The sequence below is a fragment of the Harmonia axyridis genome, chromosome 2 (genome assembly GCF_914767665.1).
Source record: "Harmonia axyridis chromosome 2, icHarAxyr1.1, whole genome shotgun sequence".
NCBI lineage: Eukaryota > Metazoa > Arthropoda > Insecta > Coleoptera > Coccinellidae > Harmonia > Harmonia axyridis.
In genome coordinates this window covers 4,319,015-4,344,926 of record NC_059502.1, presented here as the reverse complement: position 1 = coordinate 4,344,926, position 25,912 = coordinate 4,319,015, and the positions used below count along the sequence as shown (strand labels likewise).

The 25,912-nt window shown below is 33.8% G+C and overlaps 7 protein-coding genes across 9 annotated transcripts in view; 2 read left to right on the top strand and 5 right to left on the bottom strand.

The window, feature by feature from the left end:
* Positions 1-399: 399 nt before the first annotated feature.
* On the bottom strand, positions 400-2,723 carry LOC123672607 (zinc finger X-chromosomal protein-like). Its single transcript, XM_045606777.1, has 2 exons — positions 2,465-2,723; positions 400-2,322 (listed from the first exon to the last, which is right to left on the bottom strand). Exons 1-2 carry the CDS (start codon positions 2,584-2,586, stop codon positions 1,110-1,112), a joined length of 1,335 nt encoding a protein of 444 aa, XP_045462733.1. The 5' UTR covers positions 2,587-2,723; the 3' UTR covers positions 400-1,109.
* Positions 2,724-2,986: 263 nt separating this feature from the next.
* Positions 2,987-6,080, bottom strand: LOC123672608 (zinc finger protein 64-like). The gene is made up of 3 exons (XM_045606778.1): positions 4,943-6,080; positions 4,681-4,813; positions 2,987-4,530 (listed from the first exon to the last, which is right to left on the bottom strand). Exons 2-3 carry the CDS (start codon positions 4,809-4,811, stop codon positions 3,414-3,416), a joined length of 1,248 nt encoding a protein of 415 aa, XP_045462734.1. The 5' UTR covers positions 4,812-4,813; positions 4,943-6,080; the 3' UTR covers positions 2,987-3,413.
* Positions 6,081-6,205: 125 nt separating this feature from the next.
* LOC123672606 (zinc finger protein 64-like) lies at positions 6,206-8,285 on the bottom strand. Of its 2 annotated transcripts, none has more exons than XM_045606775.1 (2): positions 7,936-8,285; positions 6,206-7,778 (listed from the first exon to the last, which is right to left on the bottom strand). In XM_045606775.1, exons 1-2 carry the CDS (start codon positions 8,046-8,048, stop codon positions 6,242-6,244), a joined length of 1,650 nt encoding a protein of 549 aa, XP_045462731.1. In that variant the 5' UTR covers positions 8,049-8,285; the 3' UTR covers positions 6,206-6,241. The 2 variants fall into 2 exon arrangements, with proteins under 2 accessions (XP_045462731.1, XP_045462732.1); XM_045606776.1 differs by having other exon boundaries at positions 7,867-8,004.
* An 824-nt stretch (positions 8,286-9,109) lies between these two features.
* On the bottom strand, positions 9,110-11,456 carry LOC123672795 (zinc finger protein 64-like). The gene is made up of 2 exons (XM_045607085.1): positions 11,124-11,456; positions 9,110-10,999 (listed from the first exon to the last, which is right to left on the bottom strand). The coding sequence occupies exons 1-2, from the start codon at positions 11,243-11,245 to the stop codon at positions 9,568-9,570; spliced, it is 1,554 nt and encodes a 517-aa protein (XP_045463041.1). The 5' UTR covers positions 11,246-11,456; the 3' UTR covers positions 9,110-9,567.
* A 207-nt stretch (positions 11,457-11,663) lies between these two features.
* Positions 11,664-12,977, top strand: LOC123672796 (cystathionine gamma-lyase-like). Its single transcript, XM_045607086.1, has one exon. The coding sequence runs from the start codon at positions 11,698-11,700 to the stop codon at positions 12,874-12,876; it is 1,179 nt and encodes a 392-aa protein (XP_045463042.1). The 5' UTR covers positions 11,664-11,697; the 3' UTR covers positions 12,877-12,977.
* Positions 12,978-14,715: 1,738 nt separating this feature from the next.
* On the top strand, positions 14,716-16,025 carry LOC123672557 (putative cystathionine gamma-lyase 2). The gene has a single exon (XM_045606699.1). The coding sequence runs from the start codon at positions 14,799-14,801 to the stop codon at positions 15,969-15,971; it is 1,173 nt and encodes a 390-aa protein (XP_045462655.1). The 5' UTR covers positions 14,716-14,798; the 3' UTR covers positions 15,972-16,025.
* A 691-nt stretch (positions 16,026-16,716) lies between these two features.
* LOC123672556 (organic cation transporter protein) overlaps positions 16,717-25,912 on the bottom strand; it is a 32,729-nt gene continuing 23,533 nt past the window's right edge. For both annotated transcript variants that reach the window (XM_045606697.1, XM_045606698.1), the window contains exons 3-9: positions 23,273-23,531; positions 21,470-21,662; positions 19,528-19,633; positions 18,992-19,319; positions 18,700-18,875; positions 17,123-17,295; positions 16,717-17,063 (exon numbers count right to left, since the gene is read on the bottom strand). In XM_045606697.1, the coding sequence (XP_045462653.1) occupies positions 16,913-17,063; positions 17,123-17,295; positions 18,700-18,875; positions 18,992-19,319; positions 19,528-19,633; positions 21,470-21,662; positions 23,273-23,531 (1,386 nt within the window). In that variant the 3' untranslated portion in view covers positions 16,717-16,912. The remainder of the gene's footprint in view (positions 17,064-17,122; positions 17,296-18,699; positions 18,876-18,991; positions 19,320-19,527; positions 19,634-21,469; positions 21,663-23,272; positions 23,532-25,912) is intronic.

The following is a 25,912-nucleotide window of genomic DNA, read 5'->3' as shown; positions in this document are numbered from 1 at the left end:
ATATTAAATATTACAATTTCATGATTCATATAAAATTTCGTTATGAAGATGTCTTATTGCAATTTCAAGATTCATACTAAATTACTAACGGATTACTGACAGATTTTTCATCATAGTTTACTAATTTGTCTAGGTTTCACTTTTTATATTTAGAAATAAAATTGCTACAGACATTTTTGTGACCTTAAATCAAGCCAACTTAGCCAACCCTTGTTTAATGAATGAATCTGAGGTGCGATAATCTGATTGGTATTGATCCATTCTTGAGAGTTGAGATCAATAGCAGTGATAATGCCATGTAGATTTGGAGAGGTTATTATGATTATTAAAATTCATTATGAATGATTTATATTTTATTTATATTATTATTTATATTTGGCTTAATAAATTAGTTGAATTATTTTGTTTATGATCTTGAGAAAAAAAAACGGAAGTTCGGACATTTTCTTTCTAATTTTCTTCTTACAGAACAAACCTCAGGTCAAGCAACTTCTACTATATTCTCTCAACTTCAGAAGTATAGATGCCTTTTGGGAGATTTCTTCCAAGCTGTTTTATAAATACTTCTAATGAACAAAATCCATCTGATCTTTCAACATTGAGCATAATCTCATTTGAGCTGCTTCACATTCAAATGAACTGAATTCATATTAATATTGAGCATTACTTTTCCAGTTGCAGCATAATCAAGGTAGCTGCTCCACATTCAAATAAATGGAATTTACATGATTATTGATGCTCTCATATAGCAAATTTATGTTTCCTCATGTTCAAATGAGCAGAATTAACATAGTCCTTGAGATGAAATGCATCAAAATCACATAAGTGACATTTGTGCCGCTTATTTTTTGAATAAAATTTTTAATTTGCAGCATAATCACATAAGCCACATTTCTACTAATTCACATTCGAATGACTAGATATTTTTAGATTCTTGTTTTCCTTATCAGCATAATCACATGATGTGCATTTGAATTTCTTCAAGTTTGAATTAATAGAATTTACATGATCCTTGAGAATTGCAATTTATATGATTATTGAGGGGCATTTTAATGGCAATAAAAAGAGTTTATGCAATCTGGTAGTTTTTGAATTGCGGCATAATCACATCAGTCACATTTTCGCTGTTTCTCATTCAAGTGAATGGAATTTATATGCTTTTCAAGGTTCCTTTTTTGAATTGCAGCATAGTCACATAAGTGACATTTGTGTTTCTTCACTTTCAAATGAACAAAATTTATATGATTTTTAAGGTCTGCCTTTCTATATGCGGCATAACTGCACGAAGCACATTTATATCTCTTCAGGTTCAAATGATTAGAATTCACATGATCTTCAAGATGACTTTTTTGAGTCGCAGCATAATCGCATAACTCACATTTGTGCTGTTTAATATTCAAATGAATGGAATTTATATGATTTTGGAGGTGCCCTTTTGAACTTGCAGCATAATTGCATAATGTACATTTATGTTTCTTCACATTCAAATGAACAGAATTTATATGCCTTTTGAGGTTACATTTTTGAATTGCAGCATAATCACAAAAGTCACATTTCTGCTGTTTCACATTCAAATGGACAGAATTGATATGATTTGTGAGGTCCCTTTTCCGACTTGCAGCATAATCACATAAGTCACATTTGTGTCGTCTCACATTCAAATGAATAGAATTCATGTGATTTTCAAGGTCTCTTTTTCGACTTGCTGCATACTCACATAAGTGGCACTTGTGTTGCCTCACATTCAAATGAACAGAACTTGTATGATCTTTGAGGGTCGCTTTTGAATTTGCAGAATAATCACAGAAAGCACACAGATGATTCTTTAAGTTTATATGAACAGAATTGATGTGAACTTTGAGATAACATTTTTGAGTAGCAGCATAATCACATAAGTCACATTTGTGCTGCTTCACATTCAAATGGACAGAATCTAAATGATTTTTGAGGAGCCTTTTTTGTTTTGCCACATAATCACATAAGTCACATTTGTGTTTCTTCAATACTCTAATATTCTGATTTATTTTAGTATTACCATTCAGAGGTATTTCGGAAATTTCTTCTATCTCTGAATCATTATCAGAAGACTGAATTTGGTCCAAGGAATCATCAGAATCACTGGCTTTATTTTCAGAAATATTTCCATTTTTTGAGTTGTAATAAAACTCTTCTTCATTCCTAAGATTGGAGTTACCATCTTCAATTTTGATCTCAAATGGTTCCTTTTTGTTCAAACTGCTTTTATTCCATCCTACAAACATTTTTGAAATTTCAAACTTAGCATCTACGTTTTCAACATTCTCATTGTCTGAATTGTGTATTCTGAAATAAATAAAACTAATGATAGGAAAACATTTTTGTTTTGTAGCTTAGGAGAAAAGTTTGATCTAACTGGTAGAAGATGGAGGATCACATTTTTCAAGTAATGTTATATTAAAATTTAAAATATGTCAAATTAACATACTTGTTATTTTCTCCAGTTATTCCAGAAGTTATCAATTCGTAATTCTGGACAATATTGTTGATACATTCTGAAGAATCATATATCTCTGGTTCTCTTTTACATAGAGCTTCATGTGAAAACATTCCAAGCAGTTTTTATTGATGGATAATATGGAAAATGGGAAAACCTTTCCTTTGCAGTTATATCTATCCTCTTTCCAAATTCCATATGAATTCTTATATGGAAGCAGGCTCCTTGCATTAAAAAAAAACAAAATTAAGTTGAAATCATAGACCCTCAGAAGACCCTCTGAGCATAGACCCATTAATATTAGGTCTATGCTTCATACTAAACACCTGTCAGAAGCGAAACAATCTGCAACGTTGCCAGTATGACACATTTGTGGTTAAATTGTATGATATTATGACAGGGATAGAACTTTTGCGGCCCTTTTGGTATTGAAAAATTGGCAAGTATATTATATGTGAAGATCTTTGTTGATTGGTTCCAACTAGCTATGGTTTTCATTGAACAAATACTACAGCATTTCTCCTATGTATTTGCATTTAATATTTCATAATACTTGATTAAAAATAATACAAAATTTAATGAAAATCCTTACAAACTTGAATTAGTATAATCTGAAAGGTCTTCAAAATCCGTTTGATGGCTGAAAAGAGAATTACTGCTGTTATATTCAATTTTCTTGAAGTTTGTATTCGTAATACCTGTTGTATGTTTTTTTCAGATAAATTTTCCATAATCTCATACTCACATAAGTGGCACTTATTATATTGCTTCAATTTTAAATAAATCTTAATAGTGATATCTATTCCTCCAATTAAGATATCTTGAAGTGAATGTAATGATTTACCACATAAGCTGTACTGATATTTTTTCAACTTTAGATGGATGGAAGCTGATGTGATTATTGGAAGATTTTAACCTTAAGTGGCATTTATATTTCTCCTTACGACTTCTTATTTGAATGAATGCGATTGAAATGGTTTTTGAGTTGGATTTTTCGATTCGCAGCATAAGGACACAAAGAGCATTTATGTTCTCTCAAGTTTAAATGAACACAATCTACATGATCTTTGAGACCACTTTTTGTAGTTGCAGCATAATCGCACGAGTCACATTTGTACTGCTTCTCATTTAAATGAACAGAAGTTATATGATTTTTTAGCTGCCCTCTTTGATTTGCGGCATAATCACACAAGGCACATTTATGTTGTCTCAACTTTAAATGAACAGAATTTACGTGATCCTTGAGAGAAAATTTTTGAGTTGTGGCATACTCACATGAGTCACATTTGTACTGCTTCTCATTCAAATGAACGGTGTTTAGATGCCTATCGAGGTCCCTCTTTTGACAAGCAGCATAATCACACATTGAACATTTATATTTCTTCACATTCAAATGAATAGCATTTATGTGATCTGTAAGATGATATTTACGAAACGCAGCATAATCACATAACTCACATTTATACCGCTTTTCGTTCAAATGGACAGCAGTTACATGACTTTTTAGGTGAATTCTTTGATTTGTAGCATAATCACATAAAGCACATTTATGTCTTTTCACATTCAAATGAACAGAATGTATATGATTTCTGAGGTGAACTTTTTGATTTGCAGCATAATCACACAAGTGACACTTATGTTTCTTTAACTTTAAATGAACAAAATCAATATGATTTTTGAGGACACGTTTTTCATTTGCAGCATAATCACATAAATCGCATTTGTGTTTTTTCAAATTCGAATGAATAAGCTGGATATGTTGATTTATTTCTGTGTGACCATTCAGAGGTATTTCTGAATCTTCTTCTCTCTTTGAAAGATAATCAGAAGAATTAATCTGGTCTGAGTCATTATTAGAATCACTGACTATATTTTCATCAGTTTTTTCATTTTTTAAGTTGAAACTGAGCACGTTTTCACTTATAACTGATATGTCAGTATGTTCAATTTTCATTTCAAATGCTTTATCCTCAGTTAAACCATTATTATTCCATCCTACACAATAGTCTGAAACTTCGATCTTCATGTATTGACTGTCATCATATGTATGGTAGGTTCTGAAATAGTAAAAACTAATATCAAGATATATTTCTGTAAATGAAAATCCGAAAATTCTAGCTTATAGAAGAAACACCTTGTGTACTCATGTCTCTCCAAACAGAAAACTGAGGATTATATTTTCTATACAATATTACATTGAGACATACTTGCAATTTTCGTCAGTTGTCTTGAGAGTTGCCAAATCGGGATTCTTGACATCATTATTTCTACATTCAGGAGAATAATAAATTTCTTCTATTCTTGCTCCACTAATACATAGTTCTTCATTTGAAAACATTGCTAAAAATCAAAAAATAGCGTTGGAATTGGGAATATCTTGTTCTGATCTGTTATTATTCTTGGAAAATATTTTCTATATAGAATTAATTCAAATAATGAATCAAAAGTGATGAAATTTCGCACACTTACTAATTTTGGGCCCTAAATCACGAATCCGGTGATGAAAATTCCTCAATCCTGCTATTTTTTTCAAAAAAAAATATAAAGTTGGCCTAATGAAGGTTAGGTTATCCACATTAATAGCTGGTTTCCTTATATTTTATCAACTGACTCTCGTTAGAAATGATAAATTAATCACATTTCAAGCAGTTCCTGAAAAAAATGCCTTTTTTTTTCCTAAAAACGACGATTTTATTCATTGTTTACATATGGTGGCGGCCATTATGTTTCATACATAACACCTGTCATAACTCAAAAGCGAAACAATCTGCAACGTTGCCAGTATGACACAATTGTAGTTACATTGTATGAATTTTCGCGGCCCTTTTGGAATTGAAAAATTGACAAGTATATTATATGTGAAAATCTTTGTTAATTGGTTCCAACTAGCTATGGTTTTCATTGAACAAATATTCCCGCTAGAATTATAGAGGGGCAGTGGAGTTCTGGGTGGAAAATAGAAAACCTTACCTTAACTTCTAGCCAAAGACAAGGTTACGTGTTATCTAGGGTGGTAGCGATAACGATGTAACAAAAATCCGAGTGTTTTAATAATCTACTCTCTCCAAATGTGGGCTATATAAAATTATATACTGAAATATACCCAACAGAAAACTAGACCTGCTTGTGTGCACTTTTAAATTTTAATTAATTTTTTCTTTAGTTATACAACTCAAATATGCAAAAGAAATCTCAATACAAACAACACCACATTATGACAAAATATAAGATGCCAACCACCGCCACATTGATTTTTATTTTTGACATTTTGCATTACAGTAGCTATGCTTCCCCAAAATCGGTGTAGTTATGTGGGTGACATGAAATCATTTTGAATTTTTGGTTGTCAATGAATAGGAACATATGATTTGTAAATTAATAGACATTTGTTTGAATATCATAGCATTTCAGCCATGTATTTGCATTTAATCTATCATCGTTGTTTACAGATGAAAGTAAAAAAAAAATTAGTAAAAACTGTTAGAAACTTGAATTAATAACATTGGTCTACAAAATCTGTTTGATGGCTGGAAAGAGGATACCTACATTTATATAATATAATTCCTTCAAGTTTATATGTATCTTGGTGTTTTTTCAGACCATGTGAGCATTATATTGCTTCAACTGTTAGTGAATTGATTCCTCTCTTCAAAAGCTCTCTAAATGAATGTAGTGATCAGCACCATAACGAAATCTGTACAGACCTTTTATCAACTTAAAAGTGAATATGTGTATTTTGTGAGTTTTTTCTGAAGCTTTCTAACATGCTCACATAATTTCTTGTTTCAACTTCATATTTGAATGAATGGAATTTATATGTTTTTTCAAGTGCCTTTTTTGGTTTGCAGCATAATCACATAAGGAACATTTATGTTGCCTCAAGTTTAAATGTACAGAATTTATGTGTGCTTTGAGAGAACATTTTTGAGTTGTGGCATAACTACATGAGTCACATTTGTACTGCTTTTCATTCAAATGAACGGAATTCATATGCCTATCAAGGTATCTTTTATGATAAGCACCATAATCACATATAGAACATTTATATTTCTTCACTTTTAAATGGACAGAATTTATATGATCTGTGAGAAGATATTTTGTAATAGCGGCATAATCACATGAATCACATTTATGCTGCTTCTCATTTAAATGAACAGCATTTATATGATTCTTTAGGTGACCTTTTTGATTCGTAGCATAATCACATAATGTACATTTATGTTTCTTCACATTCAAATGAACAGAATTTACGTGATCTCGGAGATGAGATTTTTGAATTGCAGTATAATCACAAGATTCACATTTATGCTGCTTCACATTTAAATGTACGAAATTCATATGAGTTTTGAGGTGCCCCTTTTGGTTTGCAGCATAATCGCATAATGTACATTTATGTAACTTCAAGTTTAAATGTACAGCATTTAGGTGATCTTTGAGAAGGCGCTTTTGAGTTGAAGCGTAATCACATAAGCCACATTTATGCTGCTTCTCATTCAAATGAACAGAATTTATATGGTTATTCAGGCGCCTCTTTTGATTGGCAGCATAATCACACATGGAACATTTATGTTCCTTCACTTTTAAATGAACAGAATTCACATGATCTGTAAGATGATATTTTTGTGTTGCAGCATAATCACATAAGTCACATTTATACTGTTTTTCATTCAAATGAACAGCATTTATATGATTATTTAGGTTCACTTTATAATATGCACCATAATCACATGATGTACATTTGTACCTCTTCACATTCAAATGAACTGAATTTACGTGATCTTTCAGATGAGTTTTTTGAATAGCAGCATAATCACAATAGTCACATTTGTGCTGTTTATCATTCAAATGAATGGAATTCATATGATGGTTGAGGGTGGCTTTTTGATTTGCAGCATAATCACACCAGTCGCATTTGTGTTTCTTCAAATTTAAATGCACAAACTTGATATGTTGTGTGAGGTATCTTTTCTTAGCAGAAGAATATTCACATAAGTGACAACTATGTTGATCTTCTTTTGTTTCACCATTCTGAGGTATTTCAGAAATGTCTTGTCTTTCTTTAGCACAATCAGAAGGCTGAATCTGGTCTACACAATTATTTGCATCATTCATTTTACTTTCATAATCTTTTTCATTTTTTAAGTTAGAACTAAGAATATCTTCCTCATTCATATCATATACGTTATCATTTTCTTTCTTTACCTCAAATATTTTTTTCTCAGTCGAACTATATTCATCCCTTCCTACACAAATGTCTGAAATTTCAAACTTCTTGTCTTGAATTTCATCATCTGGATAGTGGGTTCTGAAATAAATAAAACTAACAATAGGACATATTTATGTAAAATTGTAGGTTTTTTGGTGAAACTTTTGTAATATAGAATAAATCCTACCCAATGAAAACTCAGAATCACATTTCCCACATAATGTTACGTATATTGAAACATGTAAAATTAACATACTTGTAATTTTCGTCATTTGTTCTAGAAGTTGCCAACTCGTTATTCTCGGCAATATTTGTTCTACATTCTGATGAATAATGAACATCTTTTGTTTCTGGTTCAATAGACCACATTTCAAGTAGCAATAATTAGTAAAATTTTGTTTTCTAAGTATTTTTCTTGTAAATATTTTTTGAATATAACCTCACTCTAATATTCAGAGATCTGTCAAAAAAAAAATTCAATGTCGGTCATAGAGGTGATTTTTTGTCAGATAGTCTTCGACAAATCGACAATTAACTATAGCCTTTTCGGGGGCATTAGATAATGATTTCTTGCTGAGCTTCTGCTAAGTTAATAATTAACACGGTGACTTGATAGAATACAGTGGTGACAATTCGCCTAATTAGGACTAAAAATGGCGAACCATATGGCTTTACCATAGGAATACAATTGACTGAACTGAACTGAACAAAATTAAAATTATTGGGCCTGATAGTATTTGATTGTATATAGAACTAATTTATTCAATTGAAAAATACTACCACAGACTTTAGTCTTTGATACTACAGTGACTTAATAAAATGGGCATTACATTTTGAATAAATCCCAAAAATCAGGTGAACGGAGAATGTTAACAAAAAGTCGCCATATTTAGGCTCAGCCAACCAAAAAAGAGACCACGCGTGTCTCCACTGTGGTTTATCAAGTCACTGTAAATATTAATAGAACTAGGTTTCATTGATTTCTATTCTTGTTTTTTCTGAAAAATTAAAACACATTGTTAATATTTAATTTTGTCTAATGGTTTCCCTACACGACTCTAAAAACTTCAACCCAAACATTAAGTTATAATTTCTAATTTTCCCAGATATAACTCAAAAGAAAATTTGAATTTCACATAGTTAACTATTTATATACAGGAATGACTCGAATAGTTGAAGAGAGATCCTATTTCATACAACCTACATAAATTATCATATGAAAAAACCAACATTGAACTAATAGCTAGTAGATATCTCAGGCAGAGTGAGAAATTTATTCCTCAATGACCTAATGAAACCATAAAACTCTTACCCGCATAGTCAAAATCCAAATGAATTTAATATAGCACCTTAAACTTCCTAACTTATCGTTGCACAGATTGAAGTAGATGAAAATTTGTAAAATGGGAAGGAAAACAGGTTGATAGTCCTTTTCAATTTGTTCCTCTTTGACATTTATTTAATGATTATTCTTCTATTTTCATAATTATGTTTATTTTGAAGAAACATTATCATTATGCATGCATAAATACATATACAGTACAACCGTTTTGATACAAACTAAAAAATTATGCAGCTTTACATTCAAATTTATACAAGTCAGGTTTTGCTTTTTGATATATCTATATATATAATCTACATCCACTGCTTTTGGATTCGAAGCAAAATCACATAATTGCTACTTCACATTATTTTTGAAGTCCCTTTTTAATTCACAACACACTTATGAAGGGACATAGATATTCTACTTAATTTTTGAATGAATAGATATTCTACTTAATTTTTGAATGAACAGAATTTACATGTGTTTTGAAATAACTTTTTTGAATTGAGGCAAAATTATATAAGCTACATTCAAATTTTAATGAACGGCATAATATGTTTTTTGTCACTTTTTTTTTTGTCTCACATTTAAATGAACAGAATCTATATGTCTTTTGAGGTTCTTTTTCTGATAAGCTCCATAATCACACCAATCGCAATTATGTCTCTTCATATTTAAATGAACAGAATTTATGTGAGTTCTAAGGTGACTTTTATGAATTGCAGCATAATCACATACGCCACATTTGTGCTCCTTGAGATTCAAATGAACGGAATAAGTATGGTTTTTGAGGGTTGCTTTAGAATTAGCAGAATAGTCGCAGAAGGCACATTTTTCTTTCAAATTCAAATGGATGGAATTCATATGATTTTGGAGCTGCTTTTTTTCATTTGCAGCATAGTTGCACAAAGTACATTTATGTTCCCTCAAGTTCAAATGAACAGAATTCACATGACGTTCGAGATAAGATTTATGATTGGTCGCAAAATCACATAAGTCACATTTGTGTTGCTTCACATTCAAGTGAAAGGAATTTAAATGATTTTCTAGGCCACTTTTTTTATTCCCAGTATAATCGCACAAAGCACATTGATATTTCCTCAAGTTCAAATGAACAGAATTTACATGAGCTTTCAGATGACCTTTTTGAATTGCAGCATAATCACATAAGCCACATTTGTGCTGTTTCATATTCAAATGAATGGAATTTATATGATTTTTGAGGTCTGTTTTATGATTTGCAGCATAATCACATAAGTGACATTTCTGCTGTCTCACATTCAAATGAACAGAATTCATATGATTATTGAGGTCCCTAATTCGATATACCGCATGATCACACAAAGAACATTTATGTCTTTTCATATTCAAATGAACAGAATTGATGTGATCTCTCAGATGATTTTTTTTCATTGCAGCATAATCACATAAGTCACATTTGTGCTGCTTCATATTCAAATGGACAGAGTTTATATGATCTTTGAGGTATTTTTTGTCATTTCCAGCATAGTTGCACAAGGTACATTTATGTTTTCTCAAGTTTAAATGGACAGAATTTACATGACGTTCAAGATAAGATTTATAACTTGTCGCAAAATCACATGAGTCACATTTGTGTTTCTTCAATTGTAAATGAATACACTGGATATGTTGTTTGAGAGATTTTTCCGTTGTAGTAGTATATTCACATAAGTGACATCTCTGTTGATCTATATCACCATTCAAAAGTATTTGAGAATCTCCCTGTTCTTCTTTTGCATAATCAGAATACTGAACCTGGTCTATAAAATTATTAGAATCACTGACTTTAATATCATAATTTTCCTCACTTTTAAAGTTGGAACTAAGCGACTCACTCCCGTTTACAATAGATCTGCTATCATTTTCAATTTTTAACTGGACTATTTCCTCCTCAGTCGAATGACCTACACAAACATCTGAGATTTCGATCTTCATCTCTTGCCTCTCACCATTCCCATCACCTGGATAGTGGGTACTGAAATGGATTAGAATAATAATAGGATGTATTTTTGTTAAATGAAAATTTCAAGTTAGGTGAAAAGAGTTTGTTAAAACCGGCATTAAAAACCCATGTTTTATAAATTATAAAATAAACATACTTCCGATTTCCACCAGATGTGCTAGAAGTTGACAACTCGGAATTTTCGATATTATTTTTACATTCTGAAGAATTATGTTTTTTTTCTGTTTCACTTGAACAAAATGATTCATTTGATGACATTCTAAGGATTAAAATATACTGAAATTCAATTGAAGAAAAATACAAAAGTCGGGAAATTTTCCATTTTCCTCAAGTTTTCTGATATAACCTTATTTAATATATATTGAGTAAACAAAAACACTGAAACATAGAATAACAGAAAGACTTTGTTTGGTCTCTGGCTTTATCAAATTAACAAAAGATGTGAGGTGTCGTTGAAATAATAATAAAACATACTTATTTCAAAAATTATCACATATATAAAATACAGTGATGAAATTGTTAACCGTTAACAAAATCTGACGTCTAATTGTTCACCCAAAAAAATAGCCAGTTTAACAGTTTTTAAATTGCTCTCTGTTATCTGTCCGTTGTGTTGTTATGAAGAGAGTCATACTATCTTTTCCTTATCTCTTATATTCAAAACATTTAAATGGATACATTCTCGTTGTTATCATCGCAGTATCAGCATCATGTCCAATACCAACGGTGGTTTTCTCTCTCTGCCCAAGGGTTTCTCTACCATGGCCATCCACGAGGAACAAGAACCAGAAAAATGGGCACACAAAGAAGTCATCATGCCCATATCGCTAACAGTCTCCTACAAACAAAGTGAACCCGGAATTGTGAAGAAATACTCTCACTCAAGACAAGGAAACCCTACCAGAGACGTACTGGAAAGAGTAATTGCAAAGATGGAGAACGGCAACTGCGCAACCTGTTACGGATCTGGTTTAGGCTCCATCACTACCCTCCTGGCTTTACTAAAACAAGGAGATCACATCCTCTGCATCGATGACGTCTACGGAGGTACTTACAAACTGTTCACAGAGGTAGGAACAAGATTCGGTGTGGAGGTATCTTTCTCCAACTGCAACGTTACCAGTTTTGCGAAAAATATCAGATCCAACACCAGAATGATTTTTGTGGAGACACCAACGAACCCAACCCTGCAAATTGTGGACATAGAGGAATTGTCTAAGTTGGCTAAGAAGCATGGTGCCCTTCTCGTGGTCGATAACACCTTTTTAACACCGTATTTTCAACGGCCTCTGGTTCTGGGAGCAGACATAGTGATGCACTCCTTGACCAAATACATGAATGGACATTCAGATGTTAGTATGGGTGCTCTGGTCGTTAAGGATGAACAGATTGGGAAAAGGCTTAAGTTTTTGCAAGAACATATGGGTGTTGTACCATCTCCATTTGACTGCTACCAGGTGCTGAGAGGGATGAAAACTCTTACGCTAAGGATGGATCAACACCGAGAGAATTCTCTGGCTGTTGCTAGATACCTGGAAAATCATCCTAAGATCGAGAAAGTCCTTCATCCAGGGTTGCCAAGTCATCCCCAACATGAATTGGCTAAGAAGCAGATGAGTGGTCACAGTGGTATGTTAGCGGCTTACATAAAAGGAGACATTGTTACCACGAAGAAGTTCTTGAAATCGTTGAAGTGTTTTACTCTAGCTCCTAGTCTTGGCGATTCTGAAAGTTTGGTAGCCTTGAATGCTGTGATGACACACAGTGGTGTTCCGAAAGAACAGAGAGAAAAATTGGGAATAACTGATAATTTGGTGAGGTTCTCAGTGGGAATAGAGGATACCGAAGACTTGTTAGCTGATTTAGAGCAGGCCTTGGCTCAAATCTGACATTTGATAACCGACATATTTTCATCAACTTTCATTAGAAAGATATCGATAATTTATTTGTGAATTCTGAAACTGAAATATAATATGAGAATTAGTCTTAATACCTTTATATTATTTTCACCAAACATTTATTCAGAATCGTATGAGTCGAGAAATATCAAGTATAGGTGCCATTTTACTGAAACAATTCTGCTTAAACTAATATGTAGATATTTCAGTGAAAAGTCAAGATTATTCTTTTTGCACGTTTTTTCTAGGGGAACAGATTTCTGTTATTTGGCTCAAATGTCTGTAATTTTCCAAGTTTGAGCTGAGTTTAGTTTCAAATTCCGTCCGTCCAAAAAGAATGTGCTGAAGGACTCAAAATTTTTCTGAATAACAGACTTTATATGACAAATACAGATAAAATGCTAACTTAGAATGGGGCTTTTCCATTTGTCGATGAATAAATATTATAACGAGGGTTGAATAAAGGGTTTTGGAATAAGATGTTTTATTTGGATTAGAATATAATAACTATTATAACGAAGGTTGAATAAAAGGTTTACCAATAAGACGTTCCTGTTATTTTTGAAGCTGTTATGTTTTGACATTTGACAAGTAACTAAAAATGGAACTCTACATGTTTCAACAACTCAAAGAAATGGTTAAAATTTACTACAAAACTGGTGGAAATTTTGTAGTCACAGTTCTCAAAATTAAAGCACTTTCGGGCTGGCATTAGTGAAAATGGGGAAATATTTGTGCTGTTGGGACAAGTTAGTTATGTGAAGGATCGAAACCGAGTGCGTCGCTCAGATACAACTGAGAATATTGCTGAAGTTAACCCAAGTTTGTTCTTTTTTCGTCGTTTTCTTGATATTTAGCTATAATTAAAAGATTTTTTTATGGCCGGAATGTGGACGGCGTTTGTTTTGAACAAGACGGCGCTACGTGCCACACAAGCAACGAAACAATCGAAATTTTGCAAGAAAAGTTTTCTGGTTGTGTTATTTAAAATTTGGTGATTTTGTGATTTAACATCTTTAAATTTTTTTCTTTGGGGCCACGTTGAAGATAAGGTTTATGCCAAAGCTCCACAGTCTATTCAAGACTTTAAAGATGGAATTCGTGATTTTATCGGGGTCACACAGCCAAAAATTTTTGAATTGATCATAGAAAATTTCATGAGAATGTTATGGTGCTGCAACCGTAGCCGTGGCGGCCATTCGGCTGATATCGTTTTTATCGTTAATTGCATGCCTTCCCCTTTACAATAAAATAAACATTCATTAATTTGCACTAAAATGAAGGTACTCGTTTTTTTTATATCAAAATGAAACATTTTATTGGAAAACGCTTTTCTTTCATAATGAATGATGAAAAACTAATTGTTTAGGTATGAATAAGAGTTACTATCTCTAAAGTTTTTTTGAAAGACTATATAATCTTAATGTATTTATCTCTTAGAAGATTAAAACCCTTCAACTTGTAATTCCAAGTTTCAACAAAAAAAAACAATTCTAATTGTGTCTTCAGGTAGCTTAGTAAACTTGCCTTATCTACTGACTATAACTGGAAAAACAACTTATTTGCAAGTCATGACTAATAATTCGATTCCTGAATGCGCTATATCCAGAATTTATCAGACATTTCAACATTGGGTGTCTCCTTGTTTAAAAAAACAAGTTTACGTAAAAATTAATTTTAATCGGCCCAAGTTCAATCATGAGTACAAATGCACCATCATGACCTTATAATCAATGACGTTTAAAGACAAAATTATCTCGAATATTGTTAGATTTTAAATAAATTTTGTGTAGTCATGCCCGAAAAGATGATTAGATTTACACTTAGAATTATCATCACGAACACGTCAATATGTTTTGAATATAATCTCCTTCAGAAGCAAATATCTTCTCGTTGTGTTAACTCCTTGCAATATGACCGACAACGATGGGTACCTTCCTTTGCCCAAAGGATTCACCACGATAGCGATCCATGAAGCACAAGATCCAGAACAATGGTCTCACCACGAAATTGTTACACCAATTACCATGACCTCTACCTTCAAGCAAGATGAACCTGGTGTCTTCAAGTACCAATACGGCAGAATTGGAAATCCCACCAGAGAGGTTTTGGAGAAAGTGATAGCCAAAATGGAATGTGCTAAATACGGTGCTTGTTTTTCTTCTGGTTTAGGAGCCATCACCACCGTTATAGGACTTCTGGAAAACGGTGACCATATGATATGTATGGATGATGTATATGGTGGAACCAACAGGCTATTCTTGCAGATTGCTACGAAGTTTGGAATTGAAGTAACGTTTGCTGATGGTGACGTTGATAGTTTCGAAAGACAAATTAAACCAAATACGAAGATGATATTTGTTGAGTCACCAACGAATCCAACCATGCGTCTATGTGATATTAAGGCCATAACCAGTATGGCTAAAAGGTACAAAGTAATGTTTGTTATCGACAATACTTTTCTGACACCTTATTACCAAAGACCTCTTTTACTTGGAGCTGATGTAGTAATGCACTCCTTGACAAAGTACATGAACGGCCATTCTGACATTATTATGGGAGCTCTAGTCACCAACGATGATAAATTAGGTGAGAAGATTTATTTTCTGCAAAAAGCTATGGGTGTTGTTCCATCTCCGTTTGACTGTTCCCAAGTGTTGAGAAGTTTGAAAACCCTCGCTTTGAGACTCAAGAAACACCAAGCAAACTCCTTGGTTCTTGCTAAATACCTGGAGACCCATCCCAAAATAGAGAGAGTTCTTCATCCTGGCTTGCCAAGTCATCCTCAACATGAGTTGGCCAAAAGACAATCAAGTGGTCATAGTGGTATGTTCTCGGTGTATTTGAAAGGAGATCTCGAGACCTCGAAGAAGTTTCTCAAATCTTTGAAGTATTTTGCCCTGGGCGGGAGTCTTGGAGGTGCTGAAAGTTTGATTGCCTTGAGTACTAAAATGACTCATACTTCGGTGCCTAAGGATCAAAGAGATAAGTTGGGAATTACTGATAATTTGATAAGGATATCTGTTGGTATTGAAGATGTTGAGGACCTAATTGCTGACATGAAATATGCTTTAGACCAGATTTGATATTTTGAATTTAATTATTTGAATAAATTGAATTTGTAACATTAAAAATTTTACAGAAATTTGGTACACACCCTTTTATTGGTATCTTTTGTTATGAATAGTCTTTATGAGTCAAAGAAATTTTATAATTCGAATAAATGCTAAAACAGATACTTGTTGGTAAGGCTGCTTTGAATTTTCTTGAAAAACAAAAAAAAATTAGAATTCTTGTCGAATTTTGACTTTTGTATTCAATTGAGTGTATCGAAGAAAAATTCATATGTAAAATGCTGTCAAAATATTACAAGAATTCGAATTTGAACAAACGCAAAAAAGTTTCTTAGTTTGCGTAAGTGCTTTTATAAATTTTTAAATTTTAATCTGTTCATTTTCAGGAAAATATGTTTTCTTGGACTGTTTTTACTATAAGAAATATCGAGCCAACATTTTTCCAAAGACCTTCCACACATATTATGAAAGATATCTGGGCCCGTAACTTATTATCTTGTGGAAATTCGGTATAACAGATTATATAATTATAACAAATACTGATAAAATGTTAACTCAGAGTAAGGATTTCACTTTTGTTAATATTGAAATTGATAGAGAAATTCGATGTACACCTTTTTATTGATCTGGGAATCTTTTGATATTGAAAAGTATTTATGACTCAAATGAATTTTTTGATTAGAATAAATTCAATGTTGGAATAGCTATTTGTTGGTTAGGTTTATCTGAATTTGTTTGAAAAAAAAAGAAAAAAATATTCTTTTAATTTTTGTTTATTATATTACAATAACTTACAGAATAAATAGACCTAAATATATATCACGTTCACAAGAATTCGATAAAATTCTACATATGTACTAAACGAAAAATATGTACAATAAAAACATCAAAATAAAACAATAATTGTACCACAGTCAAAACGATGGCCATTTCGCCATCTGCTATATGATTTATCATACACTTTGGTTTTCTGGTATCGCCCTAGATCTTAAAGATGATCTGTTAACCATGCTAGATCTGATCTCACCACGACCTGATGCTCTCAAAGAACTCCTTTTCGAAGAAGAGCGTTTGAAGTTTCCTACGCTTTCTTCGTCATCATTTCTGTAAGTATTGGTTGATCGTTAGATATTTCGAAGAGAGAAAAATTCGAATGTACTTACTTCTTAATGCAAGGGAAGTCCCACATGCCTTGGTCCATTCCGAAGGATTCGCCATCCTGAAGAGTCTGGGGCAATTCTTGGTCCAGAGTTTCTGGGAGGAATAGGGCTAGAATGCCACCTACAATTCCCAAGATTCCTAGGATGAACAATGGCAGAGAGGGGGAAATGTTAGCCTGTAAGAAAAGATATTGTTGAAGCATAGAGAATTGATGAAAAAATGTATAAAGAGACCCGAATAGGGTCACCAACTTTGCGCTGGTTCGTTAAAAGTAGAATTTCGTGAGTGAGTGGCATTGCCACCTCGGGAAGCACCTCATGAGAATGAGTTTAGCAGAAAACGACGAGTGCAGATTCTATGGGAAGAAAAAATAAACTCTGGATCACCTGGTGGCAGAATGCCTCGCCAGCTCTAGCCAACGCAAGGAATGCCGTGGACAAGAGAGTTGTGAAGGGTGTTTTTTTCGAGGTATATAAGGTATATAAGTTGGCATTACTGTTCAAGATGGCGACCGATTTAACAGCTGTCAAGTGATTTATTCTCAGTTTGGTTTGGCAATTCATTATGAATAGACTCACGCCTGAACAACGCTTGCAAATAGTGCAATTTTATTTCGAAAATAATGGTTCTGTGCGGAATACGTATCGCGCACTACGTCCATTTTATTTTGTTTAGCGATGAAGCGCACTTCTGGTTGAATGGCTACGTCAACAAACAAAACTGCCGCATTTGGAGTGAAGCTAATCGTCAAGTGTATGTCGAAACACCGTTACATCCAGAAAAACTGACTGTTTGGTGCGTTTTATGGGCTGGTGGAATCATTGGTCCGTACTTTTCCAAAAACGATGATGGCCAGAACGTTACAGTGAATGGTGATCGGTATAGAGCCATGATTACTAACTTTTTCATTCCTGAATTGAACAACCATGATGTCCAGGAGCTGTGGTTCCAACAAGACGGCGCAACATATCACACAGCTCGTGCCACAATCGATTTATTGAAAGACACGTTTGGTGACCGTCTAATTTCACTTTTGGACCTGTGAATTAGCTTCAAGATACTATCTGTGGGGCTATGTAAAGTCATTGGTCTATGCGGATAAGCCACAAACCCTTGACCATTTGGAAGACAACATTCGCCGTGTTATTGCCGATATACGGCCACAAATGTTGTAAAAAGTCATCGAAAATTGGACGTCCAGATTGGACTACATCCGAGCCAGCCGTGGCGGTCATATGCCAGAAATCATATTTAAAATGTTATGCCACAATATTATCTTGCGGATAAATAAAATTCATCTCAATCGAATAATCCATCGTTGTTTCATTGCAATTTAAAGTTCTAAAGATCTAAAAAAACACCCTTTATTTACAGAACCCCCTATTCTGAATATGCCCATCGTCTCTAGAGTTAAACCTCTTCGAGATACGAAACCAGCCTGAAAATTTCAGCTTGCTAGGTTGTTCACTTCGAGAGGTATCCTATTTACGGACGCACATAATTGAATTTAAACACAGTTACGTCATCAGTGACGATTACAGAGCTGAATGAAGTTTCATTTAAATATTGAAATACATACCAAGTATACGACGAAAGGAGCCAAAATACTGGCAACATAGCCCATAATATGAATTAGAGCAACTCCTTGAGCTCTAACAACGGTTGGTAACAATTCAGCTGCATACTGAAGACCAATATTGTATGAAATGTTCACTGCAAACCTTCCAATAATGGCCAAAGTAGCACTTGGAATACCTGCAAAGAATAAACTCTAAATTTTTTGTCTCTTTTTGTATCATTTTGTCAACTCCCAAAAGGTTAGTCAATAAGATATTTCATTCCCTCTATATCGAATGAAACCAATGACTTACCAATAGGTACTGTTGTAGCCAGCAAACTGAAGACTCCACTGATGACCATGGAACCAAAAGCAAGCCACCTCCTGCCCCAGACGTCCAAAACCATGGTTAAGAAGGTGTCAGCGGGGAATTCAGTAAAGCTAGCTATGGTGAAGGTCAAGAAGAGGTCCAATCCCAGAGAACCAACGTTTCTCACGTGACCATCGAATACCAGGGAGATGCACATCCAGAGGATGATCAGCACAAAGGTGGTCCTCCTCAAGCGTGGTGTTCTGAAGAGGTCGAATACGGTGTAGGTTTTCTCCATCTCTTCTTCTTTTTGTATCTTCAAACAGCTCGACTGCAAACAAATTTTAGATAATTATAAGGTCATCTCGATGGAGAAAAACAGATCTAACATTTTTCTAGGTGGTTAGTCACTTTCTTAGCAGTTTATTATAATAGGTTATGGGCCCAGAACAAATAATGCCGAGTTTAAGTGAGGAATGAAACATATAGATCGCGCACATTATAATTAATGATTTTGCGTATTATTGATTGTGAATTACCTTGAATTTATCATAGACAGCCTCATCTACAGTCTTCTTATTGAATTTCTCGAATCTTCTGAGAATTCCAATAGCTTTGTCGAATTTTCCTTGTGAAGTCAGCCATCTGTCGAGAAAAATAATGTTATTCTTCTTACGTGTTGAGGGGGTGACGATTTTGAAAAAGAAATTCAGGCGAATACCTACAGGGTGGCCCACATAAAACAGTCAGTTGGATATAGGTATATCCATAAGAATCAGAGAAGGATAATATACAGTGGGGTTGTCTCATGTGAACCACCTTGTATCTTATAGAAAATCTTTTTCACAGTAGCCTTGACTACCTATTTTAACTGTATTGTAACTTTTTTGGCGTATTTATACAACATTTTTGATAGATTAGAATATTTATAGGTATTTTCTAAAAAAATTAGAAAAAAAAATTAGGTATTATGAGTCATGAATTCCATGGTCCAGATTTTCAACCAGTGTTGTAATTTGAGGACCTACCCCCAAGACATAACATCATTCAAGCGAAACAAATTATATGGAATACATGATTTTTCTTATGCGATCTTAGGACGAGATAAACCACAGTTATTTTAAAAAGCAATTGGTACTTTCGATATCGAACAATTGAAGGTTGGTGCACCTATCTCAGTGATCGTGAGAACAATGCCCTCAACCTATAGGTGAACACACCATCTTGATAATTGGATAACACCTTGATTCAGTCTGAAGCATATGCTTTATTCTCGATATCTTTAACATTAGCTTATTACATGTTATAGATCAAGATAAGTATTGTGTTTTGGGGTCACTTTTGGTGTTCAAATGGTTGGTTTTTCTGAAATTTTGATCGATCACTGAGCCAACCCTAAGACACGACTATATAAAAAATAATAAATTATTACTAGGTGTTCTTTTTTGTAACGGGTGTTTTTTTTTTGAGGTATATAACTTTCAGTTGGCATTACTGTTCGAGATGGCGACCGATTTAACAGCTGTCAAGTGATTTATTCTCAGTTTGGTTTGGCAATTCATCATGAATAGACTCACGCCTGAACAACGCTTGCAAATAGTGCAATTTTATTTCGAAAATAATGGTTCTGTGCGGAATACGTATCGCGCACTACGTCCATTTTATTTTGTTTAGCGATGAAGCGCACTTCTGGTTGAATGGCTACGTCAATAAACAAAACTGCCGCATTTGGAGTGAAGCTAATCCTCAAGTGTATGTCGAAACACTGTTACATCCCCAAAAACTGACTGTTTGGTGCGCTTTATGGGTTGGTGGAATCATTGGTCCGTACTTATTCAAAAACAATGATGGCCAGAACGTTACAGGCAATGGTGATCGGTATAGAGCCATGATTACTAACTTTTTCATTCCTGAATTGAACAATCATGATGTCCAGGAGCTGTGGTTCCAACAAGACGGCGCAACATGTCACACAGCTAGTGCCACAATCGATTTATTGAAATACACGTTTGGTGATTCTAATTCTACGTTTTGGACCTGTGAATTGGCCTCTAAGATCTTGTGATCTTGTGTGTAACACCGCTAGACTACTTTCTGTGGGGCTATGTGAAGTCATAGGTCTATGCGGATAAGCCACAAACCCTTGACCATTTGGAAGACAACATTCGCCGTGTTATTGCCGATATACGGCCACAAATGTTGGAAAAAGTTATCGAAAATTGGACGTCCAGATTGGACTACATCCGAGCCAGTCGTGGCGGTCATATGCCAGAAATCATATTTAAAATGTAATGCCACAAGATTATCTTGCGGATAAATAAAATTCATGTCAATCGAATAATCCATCGTTGTTTTATTGCAATTTAAAGTTCTATAGCTCTAAAAAAACACCCTTTATATAATGGAATCGCGAATCAAATACTCAAAACTTCTAGTTCAAGATAAATAACGAAAAGTTATTGAACAATTGTAGACTCTTACCTTGCCGATTCTGGTATGAACCAAGCAGCAAATACAGAAACAAGAAGAGGTGCAGATGTTACATAACAAAGCATTTTCCAGTCAGCCAAATAATACGCTATCCATGGTAAAATTGTTGCTGCGAAGGTGAAGAAGATGGCTATGGACATATTTGCCACGAAAGTTCTGTATTTGGGTCCTACATACTCCAAAACTGAAAAAAAATTTCAATTATGAAGTAACTATTGTCGAAAAATTGTGTTTCCTCATACAATAACAAAAACAATAAAATTGTCTATAATGATCACGTAAAATGGAGATGACCAGGTATCTGTAAATATTTTTACGAAGACCCGCGTTACCCTGACCATCAGACAGTCAACAACGACGTCTGCACTTGTTTAATATCGATAAAAAGAGTTCCTCTTTGAGATATCAACTTGAAGAATACTTTAACAAAAACCTACTTCATTCTGGCCACTAGGCAGTCAACAACGACGTCTTCCCTCGATAAAATGAGCTCATCTTCGAGATATGAATAACAGGTTCTTAAAATTGTCAATACTTCCACTGTTAAGATAACGACTTTGTATAGTCGTAAAATAGTTTGTTCCCTTCTCTGTGATCTTTTTCAATTACCAAGATCCTTGAATTGACCGTTGAGATCTTGGGAAAAATTGGACTTTTACGCTATCGCTAATAATCTGACATTTGCAGAGTTGTTATTTCCCGTCAGGAATCTAGAGAGTTGTCGATAATAATTGAATAGTTGTCGAGGAAAAGATCAATTAACTCTAATGAACATCTAAAGAATAGTGAGTTTTCCATTTATAGAAATATATAGATATGTGTATTTATTTATCCTGACCACATGTTATTCCTACCTTCTTCTAGACTAGAAAGATTGATGTTTATTATATTCAGTATCTTTGCAATATCTAATTAGACATCGGTGTCAGTCAAAATGCATTGCTTCGAACCATAGAGTAATAAACATAGATAGAGGGAGTATACGCAATTTTTACATGTCCCCAACATGGTTAGATTACGTTGTCGGATTGTGATATATTTTCAAATCCATAATTTCACTATATCGTTATGAATGTATATTATATTGAATGAAATATATTTATTTGAGTGATTCCTGAGTAAATATGTGAATTTGAATATTTGGAATCCGATATTGTTCCTAATTGTTGAATTTATAATAAGCAGAATATTTATTATTTTCTGTATCTACCTGCTGAAATCCAAGGTTTGGCAACTTTTGCTCTCCTAGTGTCATCGGTTGTTTCACGTCGTTTGGCGCGCTTGAAGCTTGTTTTCTGTATTTCTGATATAATTAGGTATTTATTTCAATAAATTTTGAATTAATAAGAAACTTTGATTCACTTTGGGACATAATAAATGCGGTTTTTTGGAGAAACTCGCGAATTGAGTGAAATATCGCATCACTGATATGTTTTCATTTCCGCGCTTCATGTCAAATTTGATACTTCATGTTGGGGACAAAATTTGCTTACTGAAAATGACATATGCTTCCTCATTCCATGTTTATTACTCTGACCTTTGAACATAATACTTCTAACTCTATTTATTTGTTTTGGGTTATTACCACGTTATTGGAATAATTCTCAAAGAAGAAAACGTTTTGACCAATGTTAGGTTAAGAAACATTTTTGGTCTCCGATTTCAAAATTTCAGCAATCACAAGTAACATTTCAGACAATTCTGAACAACTTTGATTTCGCGTAGGTCTTTGTGTCCGCACATTTCAATTATAACTTTCTGCTAGAATAGAATAATTCATCTATTAAAACTCACCCAAAATGTACATCATTGTGAAGCAGTTGTCGAAAGCCATTCCGACTAAAAACCTGCAAATGCAGAAGCCTAAGAAGGAGCTGCATAAGGTGGTTGCAATTCCACTGATAAAACCAACCAAGTTAGATCCAACAAGAGCTGGAATCCTACCAAACCTATCTGCTAACCATCCAAAAATTAGTCCACCTAGTATAGCTCCTCCGAAGAAGATAGCTTGGGCTGTATGTGGTAGTGCTGCATTTTCACAAACCCAGTTTTGCTGAAAGATATGGATTATAAATATAGGTAAATAAGGTTAGATTAGGTTGGATAAGGAGTAACAAACTCTTTGTTCAAAATGAACCAACAAGTACCGATAAATAATATAAAATTGACTAACACCAGCACTTGGTAATGAATGAAGAAAATACAAAAAGAAAAAGAAGTACGATTTCCAAGTGTATAATATCATACGATATTAATTATCTATCTGGTTAATGTATCAACAAAAATGCCATCAACACAACCATTGTCAAACAGAAGATTTCCACGCTATTTCATAGGAATCATAATCGAAAGTAAACCAAGGAGAATGCATGTCATCAAGGGAGAGTAGCGATATGTGGTAGCGGGTGAAACCGATATATCGCTACTCTCCCTCGATGACATGCATTCTCCTTGGTTTACTTTCGATTATGATTCCTATGAAATAGCGTGGAAATCTTCTGTTTGACAATGGTTGTGTTGATGGCATTTTTGTTGATACATTAATCAGATAGATAATTAATATCGTATGATATTACACACTTGGAAATCGTACAGTATTTTCTTCAAAAAATACCAAACCTAACAGACAGTATATTTGACGAATCTCTCATTTCCCTTTTTACCTCCAGTCAAGGAACACCCTGTATACACCATCAAAAATTGATTTGGCAGCATTCATCGTTGTTAATTTTCTTTCAATGCCACCACCTTCTTCGCTTCGTTCAGTATAATCTTAATTAGTCGATTATCTCTTGGAAATATTCAGAATTCTTCAGTCTGAAGTACTTTCGTAACCTTGCTTTTGAAAAAGTGGCCAATAACTTCTTGTTATTCAGATAATTAATTAATATACGTACTCCTGAACATAATTGTTTTCGATGTCTATCAATTATCCTTGTTTTATGGACAGTTATGGTAATTTCAGCTGAGCGAATAATTATTTCACGCATTTTTTGTTGGACACCACCCATACAATCGTTTTAAAGGTATTTTCATTCACTCATTGAGAACTGTCGAAGTTGAGTTATCGCATAGCAGTTTTTTTATGGAAGTTTCAATATAGTGCATATACAGGTTGTATCATAAGTAATTGTGAAAGAAGAGGTTTTCCAGTAAGATGTTTCCTTTTGGCATTTGATGAATAGAACCTACGCCATTATTGAAAATTATTCACGCCTCAAGCACGCATTGGAATTGTTAAATTCACTACTAAAATAGTGAAAATTTCACCTTTCCCAAACTAAAGCACTTTCAGGTCTTCGTGAAACACCTTCTCTATCGACAAAAGTTGCAACTGGTGGAAAATTTTGAACTGTTGAAACAAGTTTGTGATGTGAAGAATCGAAACCGTGTACGTCGCTCAAGACCAACTGAGAATATTGCCACTGTGGCCCGTAGTGTTGACGAAAAACCAGGTTTGTCGATTCCTCCTTGGGAATTAGGCTTTCCACAAAGGACATCACACAGTATTTTGCATATAGACATGGGTCTTAAGACTTTTGAAGTTGAATTAGCACAAGAACTCAAGTCTTCAATCTTCGTGGATTGTGTCCTTGAAATTCATTAAAATGATCCCATCGAAAAATTATCTCCTTCTTAAAATATACTCGTTTTTTCATATCAAAATGAAACCTCTTGTTGGAATACTTTTTATAACTCTATGAAACTTTTACATTGTCTTCTTGTGTACCTCCCAAAGTAATTATATCACACTTAAACGGAGTGAAAGGTATAATAGCCAATATGAGATCCATTACTGTACCCATTTGAACATTATCTTTTGAAATTATTTCCTGGTAATTAAAAAAATCCGTCTGGAGATATCAAATGGATAACCTTCCACATCCAATGCAACATCCATCACTTAGCTTGAGAATTGACGGTCACATTTCTTTATGTTCTTCTCAAGATTGATTATGCGTACCTAATCCGCAGGAAATGAGAGTAATTATCCTTGTTTTTATTTTTTGAAAAAAAATTAAAAGATGAGACGCAGGTTAGATCGGATGAGAAAATTAAATAGAAAAAGACTATTCGAGAAATAATCAGTTTTTGAGAAATACTTCAACACCTTTTATATAGAATACGAAGCATTTGCGACAAAAATCACAAAGCAACCGTAATTTTTTTTATGTAGAAACACTCCCCGAAGGCGAAAATGCAAGCCAAGTGGCTGGAAATGTGGATACTGACAACCAATCATGCGCAGTTTTGGTTTCGTCGATTCCGTTCCTGTAATTTAGACGTCAAAGATGCACCATGCACTGGAAGGCCAATTTTTTTTTGTTCTGGTTCCCACGAAAGCAGATATCCTGTAATGTTCAGAGAACATCGTGAGAACCAAGGGAAAGAAGGTAGGAATTGGAGTTCTTTTTGAATTTATGAAGGTTATCT